This window comes from Gekko japonicus, unplaced genomic scaffold (assembly GCF_001447785.1).
Source record: "Gekko japonicus isolate JY-2015 unplaced genomic scaffold, Gekko_japonicus_V1.1 scaffold37, whole genome shotgun sequence".
Classification (NCBI taxonomy): Eukaryota; Metazoa; Chordata; class Lepidosauria; order Squamata; family Gekkonidae; genus Gekko; species Gekko japonicus.
The window spans coordinates 133,144-157,260 of NW_015171503.1; the positions used below are offsets into that span (position 1 = coordinate 133,144).

Below are 24,117 nucleotides of genomic sequence, written 5' to 3' on the forward strand. Positions count from 1 at the left end.
GGCTGTCATTCCACCCCATAGTCTCTCATTCCAGTCCCAGAACACTTCTGTTACTCCCAGGGACTGTCATTCCATTCTGTGGTCTCTCATTCCATCCCCAGGGTAGTGTATTTGGACCAAGAGACCTTAATAGAAAATCCATTCCGCATTTTTATTGCAACTCTACTTGTACTGTAATATATTTCAGTGGAGCCCATGCAAGTCAATTGGCATTCCGGGCTCCCATTATTTCCAATGGGCCTTGAAGCGTCTTCCATTGTTTCCAATGGGTAAGCCTGTCCTTCCTTTTAGTACATCCCATGTAGAACTAGCAATATTAACAATATCTGTCAGTGATGTTGTGTAGCTATGACTTATGTTTCTGCTATCTCTGTGTGTATGTATGAGTGTGTGTGTGTTTCCAATGGCTTTTACAAAGAAAATGGTTGGAGAGATTACTGACTAAAGGCAGAACTACCGTGTGTAATTATTAGACCTTTCAAAGCATGGTGAAAAGTTCTGCTGTGGGAGGGTGACTTTTTATGCGAAAATGACAAGGGGTGGTTAAGAAGCCCACTATTGTAGTTTTTAAAGCTTTTGTTCAGTGGCTGCAACTATCCATTAAAGGCTCACTGGAGTGCATGTAGTTCTGCTGTTAACCGATTCAGGGACAATCCTGTGGCTTCCAGGATTGTAAATATCTTAACAGGATATCAATTTCATGTGTCTTAATTCTTGCCTTCGTTCTGCAGATTGAGGCAGAAGTAAACCCTAAAGCTTATCCACTAGCCGATGCCCAGCTCACAAAGACACTGCTGGATCTCGTACAGCAGTCCTGCAACTACAAACAGTTACGCAAAGGAGCCAATGAAGGTGAGAGAGCTGTTTGAACTTGTGCAGAAGATTAGTGTAGCATATTAAAGGGATTTTGTTTTCTTATGGGTAACGTAACTGCAACTTTATGGAGTATACTCTTAAACACCCCCTGCCTTCCTTGGTTATTACCTTGCCCTAGCAGTGAAAGCTGCTGCTGATCCAGATATGTTGATCATAGGACCAGCTGAGGTATGTTTCTCTCACCTGCTGTTTTATTTCTGCAAGGTCACATTACAAATAAATGTGTCTGGAAATAGAGACAGGTCTGACTGTCAAGTATCTTCTGGTAGGATCAGAATCTCAGTTGGTTTTTAAATATGGCAAGAGAATGTTCCAATTTGGGCTGTGATCACACACACACTAAATAATCCACTTTCAATCCACTTTTCAACTGGATTTTACTGTGTGAACTGGCAAAATTCAGTTGGAAAGTGGATTGAAAGTAAATTATTTAGCACGTGTGATTGCAGCCTTGGAGTCTTCCCTTACCAGTCTGCATACTAGCTTAATAGAATTTTGCAGTTAATAGTACCTGTTTGTATGTAACCATCATTTGTAAACCATGATTTGTAAACAGCCAAAATATTAAATCCTCCCATATTGTCTTCAGTGATATAGGAGCAGTAAATTATTGATGAAGGAATGGCTCTGGCAGCATGTTGTTTTCATCAAAAGTCCAATCCTCTAGATTAGGGGTGTCAAATATGTGGCCTGGGGGCCAGATCAGGCCCGCAGTGGAACTGGCTATCTTTTGCTGCTGCATCATCATAGGTTTGCAGCTTACAGATACACACCTGAACAGCATACTCAAGATTGCAACAGCACATACATTTTGATGCAATAATTCCGAGCAAGAGGTGTCAGTTATCAGACCCTGTTAAATTCAGAAGACAACAGCAAACCATTTGTAACCTCTTGCCTAGAAAACCCCATGAGGGATTTCCCTGAGTCAGTTTATTATGGCACTTTATTATGTGATACTGTAGTTTCAGAAAAAGAGCCAGTTTGGTGTAGTGGCTACGAGTGTGGACTCGAATCTGGGAGAACCAGGTTTGAATCCTCACTCCTCCACATGCAGCTGCCAGTGTGACCTTGGGTCAATCATGGCTCTCACAGAGCTGTTCTGTCAAGAGCAGTTCTCAAGAGAGCTCCTCTCAGCCCCACTCACAGGGTGTCTGTTGTAGGGAGGGGAAGGGAGATTGTAAACCACTCTGAGACTCCTTCAGGTAGTGAAGGGCAGGGTATAAATCCAATCTCTTCTTCTTTTCCATCCTGGCTAACATGGGTTAGGATCTGAAGAAGTGCATGGCTAGTAACAGTCCAACATGGTATATGAAACCTATCCCATAGGATTTGTTAATTTGATAAGGTTGAAAGTAGCAGTTAGTGAATATATTATAGAGGTTTTAAGAAATGAAGCTGTAGTTGATGTATGACTCTTCTTTTCCATAGCCACTAAAACTTTGAACAGAGGAATTGCTGAATTCATTGTGATGGCTGCAGATGCTGAGCCCCTTGAAATCATCCTGCATCTTCCACTGCTGTGTGAGGACAAGAATGTGCCCTACGTATTTGTGCGCTCCAAGCAGGCCCTGGGCCGGGCATGTGGTGTTTCTCGCCCCGTAATTGCCTGTTCCATTACCATCAAAGAAGGTTCACAACTGAAGCCTCAAATTCAATCTGTTCAACAAGCCATTGAGAGACTATTAGTCTAAATTTATGTAGCTGCCCCATACTAAATTAGAGTAACTCAAGGAAAGATGATTGATGTTTATTTTGTATCAGTTTTTTGGTTTGTCTTGTCATTTGTACAGTATTTACATCTATTAGATTTCAGTTGTTTACCATGTTTGCCTCTTCCTTCTGCCTGCCTCAAAGTATTTGCTCTTTAAGTCTTCAAGATGAATTAATCATTTTAATAAGGGTATACTTCCGGTGAAATCACTCTCTCCAAGTAGGATTTAATTAGCCTAAACTTTTTGGTAATAAACTTGATTTGCAGAAGCATTTCTGGCAGAAGATTTGGACTCTAGGAAAGAAACCGTATCCCAGGACTGTCCATTATTACTCAAGTGTCGTATGAGAAAACTGAAGGTGTATCGTTAGGCTCTCCAATCACTTGCCTTTATGCAGGCTCAAAATGGAAGCCAGGCTGTAGTATAGCTCAAGCCAGGACCAAAATTCTAATCTGATTAAAATTTAACCCATACATACTCTTAGGAAATAGAAGAGAGATGAAAAACTTTTGTATTGCCAAAGACAGTGGGGTTCAACATGTTTTTTTAAAATAAATATTACAATTTAATGTATATACTCTGTAATTGCCTTTGTTATAATTTTAGCTGATGCCACTGCAGCATACTTACAGAACAAGTAGTCTTCACAGCTGCTACTGACTGTGTGAACTCAAAAGGTGTAGTCCTCAAAAAAATCAAGTCTGATTTTCATAGCTCTGGAAAATATGTATTCAGGAGAAGGATTTAAGTGTTCCTTTATAGTGACCAAAATCAAGTTGACAGCTTGTTCCAAGAAAAGAGCTTATATAATCGCTGGCACATGTTCCTGTGAGGTTTACAACTCTTGTTATCTCCCTGGAGCTTGGTAACTTGGCTGATCTCTGCCCCCTAGCCAGCCTTCACATACGTGGTGCTTTGTAACTCAATGCCCAGCTTATGGAAGGAAGAATTGCTCCAAAGTTTCTGATTTGTCTGGCTCTTAATGACACTGTTTTGTTACACCTTTTTAAACATTCTCTGTAAGTCAAGCACTGTTTTAATTTGCAATAAGATAGTATGCTGCAGTCTGACCAAAAATCATGACAATAAATGCCCCTTGGTTTGAGTTTACCTTTACAGTAAGGCTATGGCTTATTTAAATCACATCCTCTTTGCAAGCAGAAAGCACAATATTGGTTGGAGTCGTCCTTAAGGGTAGGATTTTCTGTTGTGAATCCTATGATTGGGGGTGGGGCTTTGTTTTAATATAGGGTTTTTAAAAAAATCACATTTAGTAGCTTACTTAAGTACTTCACTTTCAGGAGCTGTGTATAACTCTTCTTTTATGAGTTAATATTGTTTGAATGGCAGAACAGAATTGACTTGTCTGTCTTGCATTCAGCAATGTTAATGACAATTAACTGGAAGGTTAAAAGGTAAGGCCCTAACAGTTGTACATCCCCCTTACATGCAGTCTAAGTTTTTCTATGATACACATTATCATGTTTTAAGTACAAAATTGCAACCAGGAATCAACTGAACACAGCATTACAAAACATACTGATTTATTCAGACACAAAAAAGGGCATACAAATGTTCATTTTAAGACAAGAGCCAGAACTGCCACATGAACCCAAGTAGACAGCTAGACGTTCCATTGTATTCTATATCATACATTTGAAACTGGGTGAAGAAAGGAAACATCTGAAGTTCTATATAGGCCTCAGTTCTTAGTGGCTACTGAAGCGTTCAGTGATTAAATCTAGAAGTTCTTGCTTCTTCCCTCCTCCCTTCAGCCCATAGATCTTGCACACATCCTTCAGAAGTGGTACAGTGAGCTTCCCCAAAGTGCCTTTTCTAATATGATTCTTTAGCTCCTCTTCAGAGATTTCGATCTTTGCTTTCTTTTCCAATTGTTCCGAGCCATCTCCTGTTAGAAAAAGATGGAGATCCATGTTTTATAAACAGTTTATCCAACAATTCAAGAATATGTTCCTTTGCAAAATATCCTGAATAGCTAAGTAACAAAATGTCTTTCACTCCAAGCACTGTTCATTCGTAGTATCTACTGAATAAACTTAACTACCTGGTTTCACTAAGTGTTTTGATCGTTTATGATTCATAAAACAGATGGAATTGGGGCCAGGATAATCCAACACCATTCAAAAGTAGAAAAGGAAGGTAGGTATTTAACAGCAAACATCCCTCAAAAGGCGAACAAAACAGTTGCTCACCTAGTAGTATTAATACACAAGTGCATAAACCCATTCTACAGATTTTTGCGCACCTTTGTAATCTTACCTTGTTTGCGCTTTGTAGCTTTCCCTTCAGGATTATAATCAGGTGGATAAACCAGCTGCTTGAATTCCTCCACAAGGTTACCTACCCTGCAGTCTATTGCCTCAGTCTTAGGCACTGGAATATAAAAAAAAACCCTACCAAAGCTTAAAAGAGAATGGCTGAATTATACTAGAGTATACTGAAGTGATGGCATTATAAAAGAAAGGTTATGCAAAAATGTTTGTAAACAAGTTTAATGACATGATCAAGTTTTAAACACAAAAGAGGAACATTGCTTCTACTGCAAAATCTGTATTACTAAAGTATCTTTCCTTATATATGAAAGTCTCCTTATATGTATAACTTTTGGTATGACCTCTGCACATGCTCCTGCAGCCTTCGGCTCCCTCGCCTGCCACTCTGAAGGATACCCTGGCTGTATTGGCTGGCTCCCTTGTCTCCGTCCTGTCCACAGAGGCAGTCGCCAGCGTCTCAGGCTCAGTGTGCTCTGAGCCAGCCCACGGGACGGACGCTCCAGCGGCCGGAGGATGAGCAGACCAACTGGGAGATGCAGGGAAGAGGAGTGAGAGGGCAAAAACGTTCGGACACCTGGGTGGGAAGAGGAACGCCGCCCAATGGGCTCTCTCCCATGCTCGGGGGGGCCCCCTCCGCTGCTGTGTCTGCCGCCCGGCAGGAACAAGCCCCGAACCTCTGGCAGCCGAGCAGACGGGGGCCCGCAGGGTACTCCCACGCCAATGGCTGCCCAGGCGACTTGACACCCCAGCACTATCTCAGCCCACCCTTGCCATGCTTGGCCTCCTCTTTCTTCCTCATACAGAGACCGGCGCCTCTTCCTGCCTGCCCGCCTGCCCCTGGCCTGCTTCCACAAGCACTCCGCAGCATGGGCCAACTGCGCTGAGGTGCCACTGGCCTTGGAAGCAGCCGAGGAGGAAGCGAGAGCAGGGCGGTGGCTGCTGCTACACCAGGAGACCGCCCCTCCACTGGCAGCCCTGTCGTCAGTCGTCCACCTCACACGAAGTGGCTCTGACACCACTCTGTGCTGTGCCCTGCCACCACCACCGGACACACCGCGAGGCCTCCGTGCTGCAGACCCACCTCCGCACCAAATGCCACCTCCTGTTCAACCCCGGTGGCAGGAACCGGGGCAGCAGCAGACTGGCACTGCTCTGCCCGCCGCTGGGCCCGGAGGACGAGACTGCCTCCGCCCCTTCTTCTCGCGAAGGGCCTATTTAGCTGTAGTCTGTCTTTGGAAATGAAAAATAAATACTTTGGATCTTCTTTTAAAAAGTACCTAGGGGCAGATAAGCCACTCGGGATGGAAATCTAGACAGAACTTCAGCTTTCAGGTAAAACAGTGAATGTCCTACATACTGTTCTGTGGCAGTCTTTAGCTGCAGCACAAAAAGTCACAAATTTAGTTTAATCCCAACCATATATTTCACCTCTTGCAACACCATAGGTTTTAATAATTTTAAAATACCTAATACCCCATAATTCTGTTTCTAAACATTTATGACTAAGAAAAAGCCAAAGAAATCTATTTCCCTGAATTAGTTTTACCTGTCAGATCCTCAGCCTTCTCAGGCTCCATCAGGTCAAGGGCCAAGGCCTCCAAGTTCATATAGTGCTGCTGGAGAACTGGGTTCTCAAAGCTGTCACTCCTGTGGAGACACCCCAGGGGGGAAAATGCCAAGGACGTCAAAGAAAAGCAGACGGTACCAGCTCAGTCCTAACATGAATATCCTCAGATGGTTTTTCAAAAAGATCTACAGCATTTCACTAAAAGTAATAGATTATCTTCATCCTAAAGTAACTGAGATGTCAGCAGCTCTGGCTCTATTAGCAAAGCTTTATAAAATACAAGAAATGAAGATCATATATACTCCATATTTTTATCTCCATCCTGTTGCCTTATGGCTCCTATTCTTCAAGAAATAACATTACAAAATACCAGAGTGCTATTTACTTAGACACTAATTATTTTTGATGTGCCATTATAATCAAAAATAGGCTAGTTTAACTCTGCTCTATGTAGTAGAAAGACCACAAATATCAAAACTATTGTTCTATGGCAAGCTATATGTGACCATGGCAAATAACTCTGAATGAGTAGTACTAGCCTTGTTCTTTGCATGCCACAGGCTTAGATAGCCCTTACAATGACAGCTACATTAATCCATTTGCAATCCTTAAAAAGTCTTTCATCACTGAACACCTGGAAGGCCACTTCAAATATGACAAAATACTTATTTTTAAAAGCCTCAGTAGCTCGTAAAAGCTGCAAACAAGTTCTTGACTTCCAGTATATGTTACTCAGGTTGGATGTTTTCTGTGTCAGAATGTTGTCCATTTCAAAGCAACCCCTATTCATTGTTGGAGGTTAGAATGCAATTCATCCCATCCATTCTTAGTTTTTCTATAAAAGTAATTCGTTCTTTATGTATAGATATGCTTTGGCTTAATTACCAGCTGTAAGACACTGTATTGTAACGGGTGCTAGGGGATTTAGCTGAGTAAGTCGAGAGTTTTATGATACCATCACAATAACACTTGAGCAAGAGAACCTAAACTTGGAATATGGGGATGCTTTGCCTGTCTTAAAAATAAGTTTCATAGGATATTGCACTCTTCAGGCTTTTAAAGTCAATCTAAACTTAGATTTCAGGTTTGGTAGCCAGTGTTATAACCCAGAGAATAGTTGCTGAGAACTGCAGAAGTACTACATATTACAGTAGTACTATACAGTAGTTAATAAAATGTTCATTGTGGATGTCTCTTTGGAACCCCAAGAACTGTTAGGCACATATATGCCATTCATTTTCTAGTCATGTGGTTTTCTATTCACCTGTACTTGAACCGAAGCTTCTGGACAATTTCCTTCATTTTGTCCACCTGTTCTTGATTAGCTGGGACTTTTTCAGTAAAGTCAATGTTCCTTTTGTCATCTGCATAGGGTAGGAAAATCACATGAAAACCTAAGAGAGGAAGACAAAAAATCAAATACCGTGAGAGAAGATACATAAAAGCACATATGGAAATGGACACAAATTCTCAATAGTCAAAACAATAATCTCATTTTTCAGAATGCAGCACCCCTAACTGTTAATTTCTATGTTTTTGAGGCATAAGTGCAATTACCAGTCTAAAATCTTTTCTTAAACATGTTTTTTATTGTAGACTCTTAAATCTAATAACTAATAGTGCTGTACTATTGTGTCAATGCCAACAGTCTTACCAACTCTGTATTCCATTTCTTATATATTGTGCAAATTGGCTTTAGTATGTTGTCAAGATATTCCCCCTTTAAACAACTGTAAGTGATTGCTGTAGCCAGACAGTTAATGTAAGGCACTAGGATGTAGTTAGCGAAGTAGGTCAGCTAAGTGACATCTGGATCTAATTAATGGCTATTGTAAGCTAGTGCACCTGGCAACTGTCAGAGTAAGAAATGACTCAGCTAGATCTTGACAGTTCTCCATCTAAGTCAGCCACGTGTGAACATCCAATTAGTTTAGGATTGGCTGACAGCCGGCCAGCTATTTAGTGGGAGCCGAGGCAAAGCCAGTTAGCAGACGCAGGCTTGCAAGAGAGAAGCATCTAGCCATTATGCTGTACTGCTCACGGTTGCTGGAGTGGAAGGCCGGGACGGTCTGCACGTCGGACCAGACGGATTGCTAATCACCAGCCAGCCTCTACGTTTGTTGCCGCTTAGAGCCAAGAGCTCAGGGAAATATAGAGCCAGTTTAGTTAGCTTTTGTGTTTCTTTGTTTGTTCCACGTACATTTTCCTTGTCCCTAACTTGTGTGTTTTTAATTGTTTATAATAAACTTATGTATTATTTTAATTGGACAGAGTCACTGACCCGTATATTTGGTTAATTGGCATTATTTAGTAAAAAGGGAAACCAAACAGTCATTATCTTTCCTGCTCTCGTTGTGCTGGTTTATACAACCCTGAAGTAAGGTAAACACCCTGTAGTCTCTGCGGTGGCTTGAAAAGTAGCCGATAAGGCAGAGGCAGAAGGGCAGGGTCATGACCAGGGTTCCCTCTAAGCTGAGTTAGTGTGAGCCAGCTCAGAGTTTTTTAGCCTCCGGCTCACACATTTTTGTCTTAGCTCAGGAAGGGATGGCTTCACAGCAAGCTAATCTATGCAGCAGCCAAATCACTTGCTCACAACTTTGATGCCGGTAGCTCACAAAGTAGAATTTTTGCTCACAGGACTCCACAGCTTAGAGGGAACATTGGTCATGACATATGTCTGTGACTTGTTTATACATATCAGCAGCTAAAATACCTTCTGCCTTTACTAGATCAGACCACAAAAGGGTAGTTCACTTGACTAAAATGTTTTGTAAGTGTTTTAATGGGACAGTCTGCCACCATGAGAGCTTAGAGAAGTTCTAAGTTATTTCAAATATTTTTAAAAAATCAACATTCAGACTAAGCAACTACTGTACAGTTATGATTCTGGCATCTGCCCACTAATAGTGGAGAAAAGCAATCTTGAAACCTAAGTTTTCCCACATAGTTAAATTTGCTTCTGAAAAGGGATCAAAAAGAAACTGTTTACCCAGTCCAATTTTCCTAGTTGCTGTGACTGGATATATACATAGTTGTGCTGAAACAGACCTATATCATTATTAAACCAAGGTACTCGAAATACTAATAATCCTGTGTATTATTGATTATATAAATCTAAAAACGTAGGATGCTGTTAATTAGTCGCAGCTGAAAGCAGTCCATGGTAGACACTGAAAACTAAGTATGATATGAGAGATGGAGAAAAATCTCTTCATATGTACTTTCCCCCCATCATGTAAAGACATTAACCTCCACTAAATCAGATAGCAGAAAATGTATTTATGTCCCACCTTTCTCCACAAATGGGACCCAAAGCAGCTTATATCATTCTCCATTTTATCCTCACAACAACTCTGTGAGGTAGGTTAGGCTGAGAGTGTGTGAGTGGCAAACTTCCATGGAAGAGTGGGGGTTTGAACCTGGGTTTTCCAGATCCCACTCTGACACTTTAACCACTACACTACACATCAGACAGATAGAGCAGCACCCCTAGCCAGATGCACAATGGAAAAGCCAAGAACATCACTGACCTGGGGGAGCTGTCTGCACATTCTGCTCATCCAGGACTTCTTCTTGAGGAACCAGGACTACGAACCTGGGAGGGGTATTGCGACGGGGGATGTACCTGCAGACAGCCATTACTTCTTTCTCTAGACACTTGATTAGCAAAGCATTAAATAACGTTGTGCTTCCTGTAAGAAAAATTCCACGCTTGTTACACTACATGATTCGGGTACCTGACACACGTATTTGATATAACTGCAGACTGAAGCATTTTCAGAAGTAGTTATGGGTAACTGTGTATCTGTGGTTGGCTGTCTGTATTTTGAAGAAGACAGAAACAGGTTCTGTTTTTAAATGTGCTTTCTTTCTCGATTGTAGCAGTATTTAGCACTGATATAATAACCTTCAAGTATTCAAACTGGTTCATTTATATTACCTCAGTAATCTTTACAACAGTCCTATAAAATAGATACTTTTTATATATTTAAAATATATGCTGGATTATTTGCCATTAATGTGGCAGTGTAAACATTTTTTTAAAAAAGCTTGTATCAATAATGAATCCAGCATAATTCAAAACAAGACACAACCAGCCCAAATCCTGCATTGAACCAGGGGTTGGACTAGATGGCTTATATGGCCCCATCCAACTCTGTGATTCTATGATTCTATGAAAAATAGAGGTGTCATAAGCATGTTGATGGCATTGTACTCCAAACTGCTCACTGATCAATCTCAGGGGTTGCACATATATCTTAAAAAGCAGACTCTTGTCCCAAAGCAGAGAAATGGCTACCAGTGGCACTCTCTAAAGCCAGACAGAACTACTGCCAAAGCAGTGCCCCCATCTCACATTCATCTCAAATGGTCCAGAAGGACTAGCTTTCTACAGTTTAAAAAACTGAATAGGCAGAATTACACATCCTCTGTCCCCAACTCCAATGACAAGAGCCAACCAGACTCCTTGGAAAAGCTTCAGTCCCAAAACTTATTCTGAATTCTGACAGGTATGGTTCCAGAAAAACCCACCTCATCCAGGGATATTATCCCCATTTTTATATTTGAAATCCTATTTTAATCCATGAAAAATATTCCATAGTTATAAAAACAAGGTAGACAGTCCTTCCTGCATGTATTTACCACTGATCAAGGACTCCTCAGGATAGATGAACTGGGCAGGCCTGATGTGGTGATGTCGTTTCAGCATTACCAAGGGTTTGAAGCCAATCAGAAATAAGCCTGGCGAACCAAAGTTCTTTACTTCTTCTGTCTCGTCTTTTTCAAACACTATCTGACGATTGCCATATGTCTAAAAAGAGGGCCAGAAGGGTGGAAAAGAGAAGTAACTACAAAAAGAAAGATGGCATCCACAGTCTTGCTTAACATAATGATGCCTGCTAGACCATCTGGTACCTCAGATGTTTTATTCTTAGCAGCTTTTAAAAGGATACGACCAGTCTAAAGGACCTACATTATCAGTGTGAAAAAATGGTATCTGAAGGGTCCACAAATCACATCAGGCTATGCGTTGGATGTGGACTGAGCCAAACAATAGGGACCCCAAGCGTATGTAGAGATGGCATTATACATTCTATAGATTATCTAAGTATTCAGCTCGTTGATCTTCCCATTATGATGGGCGGGCACAGGCTGTCAGTAGTAGACCAGGCACCAGGCTCTATAAGTTTCTGTTGCTATTAAAGTGATGGTGATAATCAATGTTCCCTCTAAGCTATGGAGTTCTTTGAGCAAAAAATCTACTTTGTGAGCTATTGGCATTAAAGTTGTGAGCAGGCGATTTGGCTGCTGCATCAATTAGTTTTCTCTGGAGCCATCCTCCCTGAGATAAGACAAAAATCTGTGAGCTAGCTCACACTAACTCAGCTTAGAGGAAACACTGGCCCTGCAAGACGGAGCTCTTTGACCAGGCTTTCAACTAGGAGCCACCGCCACCATCACCATTATCACCAGCATTATCACCAGCACTTTAATAGCAACAGAAACTTATAGAGCCTGGTGCCTGGTCTACTACTGACAGCCTGTGCCCGCCCATCATATATGGGAAGATCAACGAGCTGAATACTAAGATAATGCCATCTCTATGACAGCAAAATACTTCCGCTAGCACTTTAATATGCTTTTAATGAATTGTTTTAGAAATTTTATGATATCTGAATGTTAGTATGCTTTTATTTGCGTAAGCCGCCCTGAGCGTGCTTAGGCGAGGAGGGCGGGGTACAAATTTGAAGAAATAAAAATAAATAGATTCTGCCCCAGCCTGACAGAGAGCCAGGGTTCATCACACTTGCCAGAAACATTAGTAATGCCTCTGGGGAGCCCATTCATAGGACCCAGCACTATTTTCTTATGTATTTTACTTATTTAAGAGATGTTTTAACACACGCACACTACCAACCTCAAAGTGGCTTCCAACCACACACATACACAGAAATCATTATAATCCCAATAAAAATAACCAGGCACACAGCAAAACCTCACCAAACCAACTCATGTTTTTGAAACGTTTGCCAGGTTTCCTTTAAAGTCCACCAGTTGATCTAGAATGTACAGTGAATGTTTTGTTTCTTGGTGAAGACATGAATTAGTGCACCACTTTCACATTAAAAACAAAACAACAACAAAAGACTTGCCGTATTAACAAAACCTAATTTGTGACTGACAGGAGAAAATGTAGTTTTAACAAAACAGAAAATTAAAGAAAGTACTTAAAACCAACTCTGATGTACAACACGTTATGACCTAGAATCAGAGATTCCCCACTGAGGAGCTCATAGGCACTATGGTGCCAACTTCCTTCTTGCCCAAAACATCTGTTCCCCAACAGCCAGTCCTGGATTTCCTCCATCTCACTGGAACAGGAAGGGCTTCAGAAGACCCCAAGAGGAATCATCTTTATGTCTGCAGGGACCACCTATTCAAGAAACAGCTACTCCGTCACAAGAGGATTCTTAGCTTGGAACCTCCCCACATCCTGATGTGACCTTGGGTCAGTCACAAGCTCTGGCACAGCTGTCCTTGAAGAAGAGCAGTTTCTGTCAGAGCTCTCTCAGCCCCACCCACCTCACGGGGTGTCTGTTGTGGGGAGGGGAAGGGAAAGGAGTTTGTAAGCCGCTCTGAGACTCCAAGTGAAGGGCGGGGTATAAATCCAATCTCTTCTCTTCTTCATCTCCCAAAATCATCTTTGGTCAATAAATTGTATGCAAATAGGTCTTAAGGATCACAACAGGACCCAGTGAATGAAGCAGTTGCTACAGGCAGACATAGACCAGACTGTTATAGCCTGTCAACCATGATCAATATTATGATTTGTACCTGAAAGGCTTCCCCAGATTGGCCTGCAAGTTTTCTGACATAGGAAAATTCAAGGAAGGTGGGCGATTAAATTCTCAAGATGCATTACCTGAGCCCTCTTGGTGTCACTAGGGAGAAGTAAACTACCTGTCTCTCGATTAAAGGTTCGGGTTTTTGTTTTCACTGGCTCATTAGTTTCCCTGTAAAGTTTTATTGGAGGCTGTTTGAAAGCTTTCTGGACCAGGTTGTAAATGCCAACAGCAAGAGCCATATCTTTTCCCAAGTAGAAGTTCAGCCTGTGAGGAATCAACAAATATAGATTCAAATATAGAAATCATACATTATATTCCAATTTCCACTTTTAAAAATGAAGCACATCAAAAGATTCTCAGAACAGCATAAACTTTCCATAGTTTAATATTTATCCAGCTCTCATTTCTTAATAAGTCTGTCTAATTGAGAAGGCTGCCTACAGGTATCTTGACCCTCTCCCCTCAGCAGCTGATCAGGAGAAATTTCTCTTGATACTCACCTAGCCAAAGCTCGCTTTCTGGTCTCCTTTGCTCTTACTTTCTTCATTAGGTCTTCTAACTTGCTGGATTCACCAAACTGCACTCCTAAGTCCTCATCTTCTGCAGTATAAATGATATCCCTGTAGAACAAGGCAATATCAAACCCCCCAGGCTTCTTCAGGTGCATTAAATCGAGGTAAATACCTGGAGTTAAAGCAGAATAGGGAAAAAGTAACCAATTTCCTGAGTATACTAGGACAAACATTTTACAGGTCTACATTTTGCAGAACGGCTTAAATGGTGAAAAAATAAGAACAAAGATCCTGAGAAAGAGATTGAAGGTGGAGTCCATATTTGGTTTTTCCCCTACTTCAAAGAAAAATAACCTTTGTACTAAACCAATTACATTATGTTTGGCAATGAATCAGAGAGAACATGTCCCCTGCTTTAGGGTCAGTTTCCATCACAAGTCTTAATCAGAGGGATATTTCCATTAAAAAAAAAGGTTTGTCTAGTCATGACTCAAACATGGATATCAATTCATAGCAAATCCTTGTACAACATTTCTGATACCCAAAACCAAGTTATCTAGACAAACAAAAAGATTACTCCTATCAAACGGCACTGGAGTCAATCTCAGGCCAGTTTTCTTGTTAACACCAGCGCCAACAGTGAAGAGCTTAGGTGTGATCTTGGATGCCTCATTATCAATGGAGGCCCAAGCCATGAATGTTGCTAGATCTGCATTTTTCCACCTCTGGCAGGTCAAGCAACTGGTTCCCTCCCTGCCTCCCTGCAACCTCCAGGCTGGACTATTGTAATGCACTCTATGCAGGGCTACGCTTGAAACTGATCTGGAAACTGCAGCTGGTCCAGAATGCAGTGGCGCATATTCTTACTGCCAGCTGCACTGGCTCCCAGCTGAATCCTGGATTAAGTTCAAGATCTTGGTTTTGACCTTTAAAGCCAACATACCTTCAGGACTGCCTTTCTCGGTATGTCCCTCAAAGAGCATTACGCTTGATGGATCAACATCTGCTGGTGATCCCCAGTTTGAAGGAGGTCCACTTAGCCTCAACCACAGCCACAACCTTCTCAGCTCTGGCACCTGTCAAGTGGAACACTCTCCCAAGAGAGATCCAGGCCCCGTAAGACTTATTACTGTTTCACAGGGCCTGTAAAACAAAGATGTTCTGCCAGGCCTATGGTTGAGGCAGTGGAATTCAATTAGTACCGGCCTCTCCTGGTGCATCTTTATCCTACTGGTTTCTACTCATCTACCCACCTCCTGTAACCATATGATATGATGTTTGAATGGACACATGAGTAAGTATATCATTTGGCACCATATGATATGATGTTTATAATTGGATTTTATTGACAGTTGACATCATGTTGACTATTTTATTGTAAATTATTTTACTGTTGCAATCCACCCTGAGCCTTGCTATGCAGGGGAGGACTAGAAATGTAATAAAATTAAAAAATAACATATCAAAAGATAGCACTGAGTAAACACTACTTGGCTGGTTGAAAGGAAGCATCATTTTCAATACAAAGTACTGACCTGTCTCTCGAAGATCAGCAGCTTTAGTCCGAGCAAACTTGGCTTTGACACTGTCGTTACCATGAGGATCGTCATCGTTGGTGAACAGCATGACCCTCTTGTGGCTCATCTTAAGGCGGACTTCACTGAAGAGATTGGAGCAAACCCAGAGTGCTTCACCCAAAGAGTAATCAGTACTATGGCCAAATGACTTGCGGAAGAGCGCTTTTCCTTGTTCTCCTTTGTATTTGCCTAGTTCTAACACTCGTTTTGCCCCTGATAGTAGACAACAGAAACCAAAAGCAGATAACGGTGGTTTACCCACATCACAACAAAACAGAAGTGCAGATGATGGCTGCTCTTCTATACCAAGACTTGCTAGCCAATTTTTACACATCATTCACTATGCTTAACCTTTTAGTCTAATACCAGTTTCTTATGCCTTAAAGGACTCATAAAGTTTTTGTACTATTACTGCCAAGTGTCTGCATAAGCCTTTAAAAGACAATAATTCAAAATTCTTTCAAAGTCTCCTGTTGAAGGGGCTTAAGAGTGATACGCAAGGACAGAGAGGAATAACAGAATGGAAAATATTAGCAGAAGACAGCTGAGGCCCATCGCGTCAATGATACCTTTGTTTTAAGGGCCAATTCACATGACTCTATTAGCAAAAAAATAAATAAAAAAGGAGCAAGATGACCTGATCCAAAAGCTATAGTCAGATCCCATTCAAGTCCTCACATGCTTAAGGTTCCACAAAACAAATTCCATAAATGGGTTGGAGAGGGCATACAAAGCATATGGTAAACTGCTGCCTCACAACTACTTCACTGCAGACTAAAATGCATTTGCAACACAGACCAAGTTACCCCAGATAAACCCATAAGAAGGGCCACTTTTGTTGTACCTCAAAGAAAATATTGCTATACCGAAACACTGCAAAGAAGTTTATTCTTTGAAATGCTGTTGTTGACAAATTTTATTAATTGGCCATTTTATTAGTCATTGTATGTTTAATACAGGCCTCCTGATCTTTAGCTTTTGAGTCAACACAGTCTGGAATGCTAATCTAAGTGAAATGTCAGGCATTTGGGAAAAGGCAGGCAAATTGTGGAACGAGAATGAACCCAAAGACAAACTGAAGCCAAGCGGGAAAAATTCTTGATCAATAATATAAGGCTAGTCAAGGATCTATGAGGAATGTTTTGATAAAATAACAAATGCCAGTTCCTAAGAATGTAGTGAGCTGTGTTCTACTAAGATAATCATGATATACCACACCTTTAATCTAACTAAGAGATGTTTTATATAACTAATTTTCAGGGCTGGGCTCATTCCTTACACTAACATAATTAAAGAGATATGGTACAAATGTATTTAGGGATGGCTGGTACACAGGTCCTAAGATAGATAAAGAATAGATAACTCAATAGAAGAAATAAGATTTATAATAGAGTTGCTTTAATCTAGAACCCAAATTCAGATCAACAGAGACCAATAAGAGCTTATTACAACTTTGGGGATCTAATAAGCAATGAATAAAGGGGCCATGAATTTGGAAGAAAGCAGAGTAAAGTTCTGCCGGGCTGACTGGGGTTCAAAGCTTAATCAGCCCAGGCAATTAACAGAGTTCTATCTTGGAACTGCCAAGCAAACTGAGTTAATCTGGTGAGCTAGATAAGGACTAGATAGGCTATAGAATTTTTTTATAAGGTCCACTGGGAGCAATAAAGTGTGTATTGCATGATCTAGTCTTATTCTGTTTCAACTGTAATAAAGTACAAGCCACCACAGGTAAAAAGCACAGTGAAAACTCTACTGATGGAAAGTCTTACAGAATGAGTAAGAATCAGCAGCACTGTGAGGGAAAACAAGGCAGAGGAAAAATCTGAATTGCAACAGATCAGTCAACAGAACATTCCTGTTTAATGCATTCTCTCTCCACAGATTAGCTTTACAGATTCTCTTTACCTGGATTGTCCAAATCCTGAAGGACATAAATGTGCTTAAAGTCCACGGAATTCTTGTACTGCTCAGTGCCATAAAATACTACACCAACAAGGTCCCTGTCATGACTGATGATCTTGTTTGTGTACACGTTCTGAATACACTAGTAAAAAAAAAAAAGTTAGCTGGAAAAAGAACGGGACTACCATAAAAAATTAAAACTGCAGTTTCTATTTTTAAGGGTTATAACGATGTTTTGAACTACACTTCACAGGACATTTACATATACTGGAATCTAGATGGTTGTATTAGAAAGCTCGATATTGCCTTTATAGAGAAATCGTTTTGATAGTTCCAGAACTATCCTGTCCACACTTAGTTGGACTCAGCTTTACTAAACACAGTAGGACTTACTTCTGAGTAAGCATGCACAGTATTTTGAATTTTTTTTTTTTTTAAAGGATAGGACTGGGCTGCATGGTACTTAGGAAGATGCCCATCCCCATAGGACCTAAACATCATAACAATATGTATTTCTGGATATATAATGCAATTTCAATTCCTAAGAATTAGACCTTAATATATTACATTGTAGCATACAATACAACTTTTCCAATTATTTAAAATCACCTATGGATGAAGACAGAATAATTTCCAGAGGCTATTCCTCTGCCAACAGATTTTTGTCTCCTTTCTAAGCATAGACAGCATCTAAACTGTATACTAAAAAATGTTTCAACAAAAGAAAGAAAGTTGAAAGAGCACCGGTTTTATCCTCCTTGCAATGCTTTATACATCCCAGGGTAGTACATAGACAACACAGAGATAAGCAAAACAAACTGATAGTTCTATTACCTTCTGGTGAATAATTTCTACTAATGTAGCTACAAGATGGGTTCTTTCAAACTACATGATGTGCAACCAACATTAATTATTAACTGCTGGTCTTACCTGGATTGTCATATCAAAAGGAGCCAAGTCATCATCATCATCATCATCATAGGAGTCAAACATGGCTCTTGAAGCATCCACCAAGAAAACCAAGGTGTCCCGACCTGCATATTTATATTCTCCTGTAGAAGACAGGGTCAAACCGATAAATGAATCACACTCTTACTCAATTTTTGTATTGAAATATGTTGCTTATATGAAATATGTTTTTAATATGTTAGTTGTGATCATTTCATGCCAAGTAAAATTATCCGTAGTTATATTTTATGTCCCTAAAGTAACAGAATGACTTTCAATCTGTAAAAAAAAAAAGAAGTCCTAATGTAACATTTTTTTTCATTTTTTTCTGAAAATTTCTATTTCCCCCAGAAAAAAATGGAAAAAAACCTGGGGTTTTCCCCCTGAGCTTCAAAATTTCTGGAAATTTTACATCTCTAGCCCTCACCCAATGGAATTCACTCTCTTGTGACACCCACGCCCTGCAGGACTTTTTTCGTTTCTGCAGGGTTTGTGAGGTCGAATGGTTCCGAAGGTTAATCAGATTTTCTGGGCTGGTTTGATATTGGTATGGTTCTGAATAATAATCTTAATGTGATATGGATTATCTGATTTTAGTTGGATTTTTAACTCATTTATTGTGATGTTCAAGCCCAGTGCCACCTTTAAGACCAACAAAGTTTAATTCTGGGTAGGGCTGCCAAGTCCCCCTGGGGGGCGGAAACCCCCCCGCCCCAGAGGCCCCTTTCCCGACACCCGGGAATCGGGCCGAACCCTGCCCCAGCATGCACGTCACACGGAAGTGACGTTATGACGTCGGGCACGCTGGGGGCAGGACCATGGCCATACAAGGGAAAACTCTATGGTTTTCCCTTGTATGGTCATGGCCCTGCCCCCAGCATGCCCGGCGTCATGATGTCACTTCCCTGTGATGTGGATGTGGCGGGCACGCGCGCCGGGATCCAAACAGGATTCCCCCACCGGCAGGGTAAGTACCACTTGGCAACCCTAATTCTGGGTAACAAGGTCAGTTTATATATGTTTTGGTACCCCTGAAGCTTTAGTTACATGCATGGTTACACAGGAAGCTCCCTTATACCGAATAGTGTCAGGGTGTTTTTTTTTTAAGTGTTCATACATATTTCTCAAAAATATTTTTATCCTGCCTATTTTCTTTGCTCTCTTTTTTTCTGTTCGTTTTGTTTATTCCGTTTTTACTCAACCTTCATGCCATTTATATGCAAAACCGGGCGCCGATTTTAACGGTTATGTTTGTGTTGAATTTCAATTTTCTCATCCCTGCTCTTTCATCTTGAAAAGCCCCGTATCAATTTCACTTCTCCCTTGTGCAAACTGATCTCTTGTTCTAGCCTGTCTTCCCTGGCGATAAAATGTTCCCATAAAATGTGCTAATTTTTTTTTTTTAAAAAAGTTTATTTGTGCATCAGCAAATTATCTTCAGTCTCTTGGACAGAAAGGAGCCATTTCACTCATCCTGGAGACTCCCGCTGGTCCAAGGAGCCTGCTGCCAGAGTATAGCTTCAGAGGACAGTCATGTTGGTCTACAGTAGTTTTTGAGAGTTCCCTTTGTTAGATACCAGTAGGGATGGAAATCCAAGAGTCCTTATGTTAAATAGTGGGTTCCATGGATTAACAGACTCCCAGTCTAGTGATCGAGTCTACTTTATTCAGTGATTTCAGCAAGAACAAGACTGTGGACCAGAGCCTCAGCTCGGTTATAGAAGAAGAAGAAGAAGAAGAAGAAGAAGAAGAAGAAGAAGAAGAAGAAGAAGAAGAAGAAGAAGAAGAAGAAGAAGAAGAAGAAGAAGAAGAAGAAGAAGAGGAGGAGGAGGAGGAGGAGATTGGATTTATACTCCGCCCTTCACTTAGAGTCTCAGAGCGGCTTACAAACTCCCTTCCCTTCCCCTCCCCACAACAGACACCCCGTGAGGTGGGTGGGGCTGAGAGAACTCTGACACAAACTGCTCTTTTTCAAGGACCGCTGTGCCAGAGCTTGTGACTGACCCAAGGTCACATCAGCAGGTGCAAGTGGAGGAGTGGGGAATCAAACCCAGTTCTCCCAGATTAGAGTCCACACACTTCAGTCTCTTGGACCAAACTGGCCTGCAATGGCCACACCCCAACAAATTTTTCCAAAAATTTCCATTTTCCCCCAAAATGGGTTTTTTCCCACGCTTCAACATTTCTGGAAATTTTACATCTCTAATAGAAACTGCAGCCTCTAACCAGGAAGTTTTTTCAGACACTACCTGCATATCTAAAATAGGCACTACCTACATATTTTACTTACTTTTGTCAGCAGCTATCTTTTAAAAAAAAAACACTTACCCTAGTATTGTGCACCAGTTGTCAAAGTCTACCAAATTCCGCATAAGTTTTCTCATGTGCAGATCCCTGCCTGTACTAGTTCCCAGATGTTCTCAGGCCAGCGGCAACTTCAGTTCAGCATTTCCCTAAGTTAAAGTAACAGCAAAAGCCCCCAGGATGACTCTTACCAATGGCTTCAACTTCTCCATCTTGATCCTCCTCTTCTTCGCCCTCTTCATGTTTGTAGTATGATACCCAGTCTGACATGGCTTACACGTCTCACTACAGAGAACAGAAGAAGTTAGAAGATATTGTTTAGCAAGTTAGTCCAAACTCAGGTTAGTCCAAAATTCTGAGTGCATAGTTAAGCAATCTCCCTCCCTACAATCTCCTCACTCAAATTAGCAGGTTTATTTCTTTATTTGAATTTTTTAGCCCACCCTCCTCTGCACAGCAGGGCTCAGGGCAGGTTACAACAGAAATATACACAATAAGATAAAACAATTAAAACACAATATACACAATATTTTTTAAAAAACACCTATACAGCAGCAAATACTACATAGGATAGCAATCAAAGACAGTTAGTAAGCAGCCCCAGAGGGCTTTCAGTATGTATGCCCATTGATGGAACCAGGTATTAGGCAAATGGCAGAGAGCAATGGACACTGCCACATAGATGGCGCAGAAGCAGGGTAAGGGAGGCCAATGGAGTTGGATCTCTGCCACCTCAACCGTAGGCCTGGCAGAACATCTCCGTTCTACAGGCCCTACGGAGCTGCAACAAATCCCGCAGGGCCCTGATCTCCTTTGAGAGAGTGTTCCACCAGGCCGGAGCCAAAGCCAAAAAGGCTGCTTTTCATTTAAAAAGGAGATTGTGCATGTACCTCTCCCATTATGCAAGGGTCTAGGTTTGAAACCCAAGGCTAATTTTGAATCACAGTGGCTGGTATCAAGCCACTCACAGAGCAGTCCTTGAAGGAGTGGGGCTTCCCTTTCCCACTGCAGCCCACTGAGCCCAGAAATTGCTGCTTCTGATGACAAGAGTGCCCTGAAGTTTTTGAAAATATGTGACTGGATACAAAACAGCAACCCTTTCATTGTCAGCAAACTGTCCACCCTGCTAAAAGAATTCTGTAAACTCACCACACCACATGTAATAATAAAAAAACTTTTTATAATATCAGCCTAAGAGGAAGAATGTGAAGATCAGCAAATAAAGTGAAATCATTGTATCTGTATCAACCTTCCCACAACAGCTGCTCTTTTTGCAACATTAACATTATTTCTGATTTTCTGTAGACAGGTGATTCCATGATTGCTAAAAATCACTTGCCTGCCTCTAAGAATCACTGCCAGCCAACTAGCCAATTCTGTTATTCAGAAATGTCCTGCATAAATAATTGATGTCAAGATAACAGATCTGTTCCTGGCCACCTACAGCCAAGCAAGGCTTACACCACTTGCAGAATATACTCTCATCTACTTCAACTAATCTACTTCAACTATAACAATGGCAGACACACTTTTTGATGCTCCTGGAGTAATACCATTAGGGGAACCACACACCTTCAAAGTACGAGGAACTACAGATGTGATCACAGACTAGGCATATCACTGTGAAGAAGATACAGGATGCTGAGATCTTGCTTCAGATCTTACACAGAAACTGAAACAGTGAAAGCAACTCACACATAAACTATTTCAAAAACCGGGAACCCCCTATATTTGTGTAGCCCAAGCCTATGCATGCTTACTTGAAAATAAATCCCTCTGAGTCCAGTAGGATTTATTTCCTGTGCACATGATCGATTCTTCAGAGGAAGTGTATCACACTATCAAGAAGTCTTCTGTTCCTTGCCATCCTAACTTGGTACATAATCAATAAGAAGGCAAAGGCCTCTTGGCTGATCTCAGTGTTTGTTTACACACAGGTAGATGAGCTTGGCATATTGGGAGCAGGTCCTGTAACATTTGTTTATATGCTTAATCCTCAGCGAAACACATCTGATGAAGTAGATTTTTGGACACAAAAGTTCATATCTCAACAGAGCCAGTACAGTGTATGGACTAGGATCCGGAAGACCCAGGTTCAAATCCTCACTCTACCCTGGAAGCTCACTAGGTAACCTTGGGCCAGTCCCTCTCTTATTCTAACCTACCTCATAGGGTTGTTACAAGGATAAAATGGAGGAGAGGAAGATGTTATAAGCTGCTTTGGGGTAAAGAGAGTAATACAGCTGCTCTCCTAGAATGGAACCAAGCAAGAGACATTTATTTCAACAGAACAATCCAAAACCTTTATTCAAGTTCTGAGACCAGCTGCCAATTCATCAGAGTCTCACATTGCCAAGTGCCTGGAATCACTTGAGAAATACAGTAACCTCTAGACCAGTGTTTCCTAACCTGTGTGTCAGGACCCAAAAGTGGGTTGCAAAACCTCTGAAAGAGGGTCATGGGCCAGCCCTCCCTAATGACCACTGTGCCCTTTCTATTGTTGTTTTCTGTATTTTGGAAACCAAGATATGACCCTGGAAACAGTATCTTCCATGTCATATGTTAGTTGATATTTTTCCTTCACTGCATACATGTTGATCAAGTAAAACATGTTCTGATGGATACTAGAACGTTTCTTAGAATCTTAGGGGGGGTTAGCGGTAATAATGGAGAAGAGAGTGGTAAAAAACTGGAATGCAACTTCCATATGCAACGGTTGTATATGCCGGACTGTCACTCGCTTGGGGTTCGTAGTGGGGGCAGCTGCGCCCTTTGAGTGACATTTGGTGGTTTCTCAGAAGCATCTGGTCAGCCACTGTAGAAAGGGGGATGCTGAACGGGACCAAGGTCATAGTTTCCCTAGGACGCAAAAAAATAAAAACTTGGGCCAGCCCTGGATGGGTCACCATACCAAGCAAAATCGGACTTGAAGGTCACCAGACAGAAAAGGCTGGCAAACGCAGCTGTAGACCTAGCATGGAGAATCGTGAGGAAAGGCCTGCACATCGGGCCCAGGTCACAGCAGCCAGAAAGCAAAGCGGAAGGAACTTCCTTAGCATCAACCCCGTCTGCCCTGGGAGGACAGCTGTTCGCAAGAGCACCACCTCCAGGTACTTCAGCGCGAGTACGGCCCTTACCGTCAGCCGAGCCCCCTTACACAGAAAAACCCCAGCCGCCTCACAGCCTCGGAATGTCTGCAAGCGCTTCTTTTCCTCTCCCAGGCGCTTCAGCGCCGGAACTTCAGTGTGACCTCTCAGTCACGCCCAGTCTCCACCCCCAGAAGCACAATGGCCTAACGGCAAAGTACCACTAGGGGAAGCGCCTTGGTTCTTCACGCTCTACTCGGAAAGCCGAGGAACTAACCTAGACTTGACTCCGAGGATTCTTACCGCACCGTTACCAAATCAAGCCGCGCCCCCAAGACAATGTAACTCCGCCCACGCCCTCCATATTCTAGCCAATCGCCCGCGGCCAGACTCTCTCACATTGTCCTCATTTGCTCCGCCCACCGGAGCTCCGCCTTCCAGCGCTCAGCACCACTTCCCAGCAGAGGCGCAGTGACAGGCGGCGG

General features: G+C 41.7%; 2 protein-coding genes across 3 annotated transcripts in view; one reads left to right on the plus strand and one right to left on the minus strand.

Annotated features, from left to right (window-relative positions):
• Nucleotides 1–3,076, plus strand: part of SNU13 (SNU13 homolog, small nuclear ribonucleoprotein (U4/U6.U5)) — a 6,179-nt gene extending 3,103 nt beyond the window's left edge. Inside the window, exons 2-3 of the mRNA XM_015419231.1 lie at nt 732–852; nt 2,308–3,076. Of these exons, the coding sequence (XP_015274717.1) occupies nt 732–852; nt 2,308–2,570 (384 nt within the window). The 3' untranslated portion in view covers nt 2,571–3,076. The remainder of the gene's footprint in view (nt 1–731; nt 853–2,307) is intronic.
• A 710-nt stretch (nt 3,077–3,786) lies between these two features.
• On the minus strand, nt 3,787–23,873 carry XRCC6 (X-ray repair complementing defective repair in Chinese hamster cells 6). 2 transcript variants are annotated; one of them, XM_015419230.1, is made up of 13 exons: nt 22,307–22,368; nt 20,738–20,831; nt 18,225–18,346; nt 17,298–17,436; nt 15,348–15,602; nt 13,801–13,984; nt 13,378–13,564; nt 11,097–11,265; nt 9,983–10,144; nt 7,717–7,846; nt 6,432–6,532; nt 4,872–4,985; nt 3,787–4,500 (listed from the first exon to the last, which is right to left on the minus strand). In XM_015419230.1, exons 2-13 carry the CDS (start codon nt 20,814–20,816, stop codon nt 4,301–4,303), a joined length of 1,842 nt encoding a protein of 613 aa, XP_015274716.1. In that variant the 5' UTR covers nt 20,817–20,831; nt 22,307–22,368; the 3' UTR covers nt 3,787–4,300. The 2 variants fall into 2 exon arrangements, with proteins under 2 accessions (XP_015274716.1, XP_015274715.1); XM_015419229.1 differs by lacking the exon at nt 22,307–22,368 and adding an exon at nt 23,684–23,873 and having other exon boundaries at nt 3,788–4,500.
• Nucleotides 23,874–24,117: the final 244 nt, after the last annotated feature.